This window comes from Solanum pennellii, chromosome 3 (assembly GCF_001406875.1).
Source record: "Solanum pennellii chromosome 3, SPENNV200".
NCBI lineage: Eukaryota > Viridiplantae > Streptophyta > Magnoliopsida > Solanales > Solanaceae > Solanum > Solanum pennellii.
In genome coordinates, this window is record NC_028639.1 from 30656623 (window position 1) to 30663200 (window position 6578).

The following is a 6578-nucleotide window of genomic DNA, read 5'->3' on the forward strand; positions in this document are numbered from 1 at the left end:
GATATGCTAGCAATTTTCATTATTAAATATCCATTAGCATAAGAAAATGAAATTAACTCAATAGAAAATGACTTACCTTGTGAGGAGAAGGAGCATGATATTGTAGTGGAGCTTTTTTGCCTCTTAGTTATGGGTGTTAACTGATACAAGGGTGTTTCAATTGAGGAAGGAGAGGAAGATTAGAGATCTAGATTTTGGTTTTTAATTTGGTATGAGTCTGTGTGTCAATCCGGACTAAAAGAGAAATTGGGTTATTTTAATTGAAAATGGATATTTTTTGTTTATTTAGGTTTTCCATCCATTTGAGGGGTACAAATGATAAGTATGGTAACGGCGAGGAAAAATAACTTCATTTTAACGGCGAGGGTAAAATCGAACAATAAACTAAAGTTGAGGGGTACTTTTGACCCTTTTCCCTATAATGGTTCTTCTTCTTGGACTCGAGCATGACGTATGCAATACAGATGCACAAGAAGTAGATGACTGCCACTACAACATATGCATGTATGAGAATTGCATATTCTTGAGGTAGAAAATACCTATGCACAAAATGATCGCTGTCAACAATAGGCAGAATGATGACCCAGAAGGTATAATATTTGAAAAGGGACAAACTAGTCAATTTTAAAACTAGCCCAACTCGGTTGACTAACTCCACCGAAACTCGTCTGGTTGTGCCGCCTGAAAAGTTCGAATCTTGGTGTTGAAGATTTTTATTTTCAGAGCATAAAGAACGTCATTTTCTGTAAGTACATTCTCTAGCTTGGAAAATCATGTAAAACATATTAGTTAGTTGGTCTTTATAATCTCAATAAGTTCATATAGTTTAAATCTCATGGTAAAATGTTCAAACAAAATATCTCGATTTTCCTTTGAGAGAGATGTTGATCAAACATGAAGCAACAATTTAGCAACATTTGTTTAATAGCTAAGGTGCAACAACTATATGTAAAAGATAAGTTGTTTTACATATATCAAATTATATGTAACAGACCCAATAAAAAGAGCACACAAAATTATAATTAATGTCTTCATCTTCTTCACTTTATTTTCCAATATCCGTGATTCGCTTACATCAAAATTGGTTGAAACCTTGATTGCATCCACTTTTCCTTCAAGTTCATACTTTCAATCATGATTTCGTCCAACGTCAGGTTCAAAGTATCAACTTTAATCGTAGCCGCATTCAATTGAGAAATGATACCTTTGATCAATACTGTTTGCGAAGCAGAGGCGCAAACATTACTGGAGTGCACGAACTCAATCGCCCATTAGGTTTTTTTGGTAGGAAGACAAATTGGGTAACTTATTGGGCCGGGGGGGGGGTCATATCTAGATTTGTTTATTTTAAATTGAATAGTTCATTTAATCTCAGCCGTCCACGTGTCCTCTGTTTGTCATAAGGGTATACTTAACCCGAAAGTATAACGGGAGGGGTATATTTAGCCCAAAAGTATAACTAGTGGTGTATTTAAACTATTTCATGTAGTACATGGGTATATTTGACCCTTTGGCAAATATTATTTGCCTACAAATTGTTAACGAATAATTATGGATATGTTTCCAAAACATTGAGCATCGAAGAACATATAGACTCTTTCTAAAAATCAATTCAAGTAGTTTAGAAATAAAATTGACAAAGAAAAATGTGAAAGTAAATTCACAAAGAACATTAATATTGTACCTTTAACAAAGTGTAATAAAAGTGGTTCTTTGTCTCATCAATATATTAAGCAGATCAACATGAGTTACTATTATATAGTATACCAGTATTTATCTTTTTGGTTTAAAAATTAGTAAATTACATAAAGTTACGTATGAACAATCAAGGCTCCATATGTGTCCTCACTATCAAATATTGAGATTTGAGAACATATAGAAAGTAAAGAGAAAAGAAGAGACTTATAACGTAGTGGATAGATTTTAGGATAAAATTTAAAAGTTATTGTTGGCACCTAATTTTGACCCTCCCCGATAATAATTAAACATCGAGCTTCCTAAATTCGAAACGATTTGAAATAATTAGTTTTTATAAAGTTCAAAATATTTTTTAAGTTACTTTTAATTAATTTATCATTTTTATAATTTTTAAGCAATATATGTGTTTTATATAATTTTGTATACAATTAATATATTTTATAAACATTTCGAAAATTATCTCAAAAAGACTTTAAGTCTAGTAAGTATTTCATTAAATTAATTTAGTAAATCTTGGTTATAATTTAGAATCGTTAGTTTACAATTAATTTTATCATTTTATTTCGTTAAGATTTAGAAGCTTGTTAATTAATTAATATTAATTTGTATTATTTATATTTAAGCCGACTTTGTTAATTTTAGTCAATTTGGCTATTTCTTAAACTCAAGATCCAACCCATCCTTGACCTCCTCACCTTCAACCCATTAGAGAAACCAAACTTTGGGCTTTTTCTAATTCTTCCAGTAGCCCAACTATTTGCCAACTTTAACCCAGCCCAAATCCCTTTTCGTCGAGTCGACCCAGTCCAATTTCATAATGAGCCAACCCATTTTAAATTAATTTCAGCCCACTCATACTCCAAATTTTCCAAGCCACCTCTTTTCCAATCTTCTTTGAACCCATCCTTTACATTAACCTGACCCGATTTCTTTTCCTTTTCTAATACCAACTATTCCAGCAATCCCAACGTGAACGATCCCAGTAGCGACACACGTGACAGAGCAGCAATACATGCGGGATGATACACGATAATTTCAACGGCATCAACAATGCCAAGAACAGAATTTTCTCCAATGCTTTTAGTTCTAAACGACGTGAACAAGTGTTAGCGATTGCGCCTCACTCGCGTCAAAATACATGGAGCGTATAAGCAGTTGTTTGCCCCTCTTCTTCGTCCTCCCCTCGTCCCTGTCTTCGAAGGTTGCAGCAGTAGAAAGCACTAGCAAAACACGCGTTTTGCGTCCTTACGACATTCGGATGAAGACACGTCAAGTAGCAAGTACAATAGGAGTCGATCTAGCTGTTTATTATACCTTTCCTCTTCCAGAAAAGGTCAAAATTTTCAGAAAAAGTATGTCTGCCAAAAATGATGAAAGTTTTTGGCGTTTTTAATTTTTTTTTGAATTTGTCCTTCTGTCGATATTTTATTTCTTCCCCCCGCCCCCCAAAGATAAAAATATCCTAATTCCCCATATATTTATGCATCTATTCTACTCCATCTAAAGGGTTTTTTTAGGGTTTTATTATTTTTTCATTTTTCTCTTCTGGTTTAGAGCTTATTGAAAAATAACCGCTGAGTTATAACATAAGAAATACGTCTTAAAGATATATTCTCTTCACTTATTCATTGTTGTAGGGAGTTTGCCGAATTCCGTGAAGTTTTATTTCTAAAATTTGTGATGAAGTCGTGCTCCTCCTAAGCTCGTAGTCATCTTTAGTTTGCCGCTCCTACGAAGGTAAATCTGTATCTTTCTTATCTCTTTCTTGTTGTTTTTGATTTGTATATGTGAAGTCAGATTCTAGTTGCCTTTGAAGCCATATGTGCTCGCGTTTTAATCTCCACTATATTGTGACTGCCTTGATGTGTTTTCTGCATAAATTAAAAAAAAAAGTAAAAATAAAAAATAATAAAAAAGATAATAATATAACGTATGAGAATGTTGGGTTGTCCAGATTCATGGTCATTCACTGCTTCATTTCTTCGTCTACTCATAATGTTAACTTCAAATGTTTTTTGAATCGATCTAAGATTGAGTGTCATTTTCTGTGATGTTACAGTTTTAGTTTAATGACTCGTTTTTTTATGGCTTACTACTTGAATGCTGCTTGCACAATCTTCTCCATTTGTTTTGACAAATATGATTTGTTTCAACATGATTTCCTTTATGTCTCACCCTTCCTTTCTCTATAGCTTGTTATGATCCTAATGATATTTGAAGTGGTTATTTCATGTCGGTCCTCTCATTGATTTTATTTGTAAAAAAGATGTGATTAGTGCTAGTTTTAGTAACTTTGTCATCCTACATGTTAACAACTAACTATTGCACCTGTCACTGTCCGTTTTATCTGTTTTGTTCCGTTGAGTCATTATTAGGTGTAGATTTTATTTTCCATTCTTTAGAATCGATATTAGATGGTAAACTGTTAAAATCCATGTTAAAGTATAGTTGCTTGAACTTGATCCAAGAAACAAGGGTTAACAAGAGATTTTCAAATTTTGTCGCCTCTCTCTCTCTTACTAGTTCGAGATTGTTTCATCTTAGCAATATTTAGTTGCATATGCAGTTATTTTATCATCATGATTTCGCTTATGGGTAAGAACCTTAAAATCAATCTATATAATATGTTCGTATTGTTTCTTTGTGCTTATTTCTGCAACTTTTGGTGGTCTTTGTATATTTGAGTCTAATATACATGAGTTTCAAGTTTTGTTTTTGGTGTTAAGCATTTGTTTCTTATTACAATATGTGAGACTCTAAGTTTTGATGTGACCTATGAAAATTTTCCCCTTTAAATCGGCAATTACTTGTCTTCACTGTTAAGTCATGTAGTAATATTTCTTTAGTGCAAAGTTTGAACTTTTTCGGTTGATTCAACTAGTCTATTTTCGGTTTGCTGTGAGAGTTAAAACATCATTGGAAGTCATCTGAAAGAGGAGAATTGTCTTGTTGGTGATTCTTTACCATTTTCGCATCAACACTAATTTTAGTGAAATTGTAAGTTTGGCCTGTCAATTTCCCTTTATCTTTATTCTTTTATTATTTATTTATTTCTTTTAATTATCCTTTTGAGTCCTTTTCCTGGAGATGTATTGCTATATCATTTTTCTTTTATGAATTACGATGCTTATCACTCATGTATTTGTATTTATTTGCATGTTATTTGTCCGAGTTCACTATGAGCTCTCCTTTCCTCCTTTACATTTCGAGATAAGGCCACGAAGGCTCAATTTCCCTTTTCTGAGTCAACTAGCCGCTAAATCTGGTGAACAAGATCCGAAGTCGAAGAAGTTGATGATTTTGGGCCAAGAAGCCCAAATTTATTTTTTTTCTAAATTCTGTATTTTGTTTTTTTGGGCCTAAGCCCTTGTCGCCTTCTTATTTGCTTATTATTATCTGGTTAACTTAGGAATGTACTATTGAAACGGGCCAAAGCCCCAAAACGAAATGGGTCCAAATATCGGTCCAGGCAGACAAACACTGGATTTGGACCCAACTCACTCTCTTTCCCTTTTTGGTTTATCGTCTATTTGCTTGTTTAATTATCGTTAGTTTTAGGATTAAAAAGTTTAAATCCCAGCAAGACGCTATTTTTTTAACAATTTAAATAAATCAATCAAGTCTAAATAGAATTAAAATAAATTTTTCAAGCCAAATTTCACTTAGATAATTAGGATGATATTTCACTTCCTTTTAAGGAGTTCGAATAAACTTGAATCTAGTCAAAGTAATTTTAAGCCAAACATTTTAGTTGTCGTAAAACCGTATTAACATTTATTTTAGGTGCTTTAAACACCTTCCTAAAATACTAATAAGAACCCCAAACCCCCTTAAAGATTTTTTTCATTAGATTATTGTTTTAGTCTTTTGAAAAAAAAAATAATAATTAAAAGAAAAGGTTTTTTGATTTTCCAAGAATTAAGTGGCGACTCTAAAACCAAGTCTAAAAAGCATAAAATATTTTTTACGAAATAAAACAGAATGATGACTCTGCTGGGGATTCGAATGGTTTTAACCCTAAAACTAACTTATTTGGCTATGTGTAATTATCTATTTACTTGTTTTATTAATCGTATTCTTAAACTGTTGCATTTCATGGCATCGACTCCGCCAAACGACAAATAGAATGCATTAAGACAAAGGCGGTTAAGTGGCTTACAACGGCTGCCCTTCAGAAAACACAAGTCCTTTTTTGGAAGTAATAAACGAATAGTTGGCTTTCTATCATCCAACGTCGTTTATTAATCTTCACCCCTTTGTTTGTCCGACTCGGGTGGACTAAAATTTGCATACCCTTGATGATAGGAACACTCTCAAGGATTTGAACGATATGCTATTGTGGGCAAATCTGGAAAATTGAAAGACTAGATCCAGTCGCAAACTGTTGTCGCAATGTGAAGATAAAAAGGTCAAACTTGTGATCGAGCTAAGATAGGGTAAAATGGGAAGCCCAAGAAACACACACCAAATTTCTCAAAAATCAATGTGCTGTCGAGAATACAACTCTGGAATAGGAAAGATTGAGACGCAGTTTTGATGAGCTTGACTTATGAGTTAAAGAGAAGATAGAGGGGATCAATATGAGGATTGGGAAGAAAAAGGACGCCAGAGCGAGGGTTACCTGCTGATGCTACGGTACACATTCCAGCAATATAAGACGACATAGGAAAGCAGCCTAGAAGCAGGTACATCAGGAAGGGCGTAGTGGATCTCGCCCCTGTGTGAGTTTTTTGTATGTATTTCTGTCATTATCAGCCCCTACTTAGGCTTGTCTTTCTTGTATTTAAGTATGTTTTTCAAATGACCACTGCGTGGGCTCGCCCTTTATATTTTGGTTCCCTATTTTCCCCCCTTCTTTTTTCCTTTTTGAACATTAACTA

General features: G+C 33.5%; 1 protein-coding gene across 1 annotated transcript; it reads right to left on the bottom strand.

The window, feature by feature from the left end:
* Window positions 1–349: 349 nt before the first annotated feature.
* Window positions 350–6362, bottom strand: LOC107013308 (dolichol-phosphate mannose synthase subunit 2-like). The gene is made up of 2 exons (XM_027915596.1): window positions 6320–6362; window positions 350–681 (listed from the first exon to the last, which is right to left on the bottom strand). The coding sequence occupies exons 1-2, from the start codon at window positions 6360–6362 to the stop codon at window positions 350–352; spliced, it is 375 nt and encodes a 124-aa protein (XP_027771397.1).
* Between the last annotated feature and the right edge of the window lie 216 nt (window positions 6363–6578).

Excerpts from the sequence above, each read along its gene's own strand:
- LOC107013308 (XM_027915596.1), bottom strand. The coding sequence starts at position 6,362 with ATGTCGTCTTATATTGCTGGAATGTGTACCGTAGCATCAGCAG. Across the intron at positions 682-6,319 it reads GTGTACCGTAGCATCAGCAG|GCGGCACAACCAGACGAGTT; the intron begins GTAACCCTCGCT and ends CGAACTTTTCAG.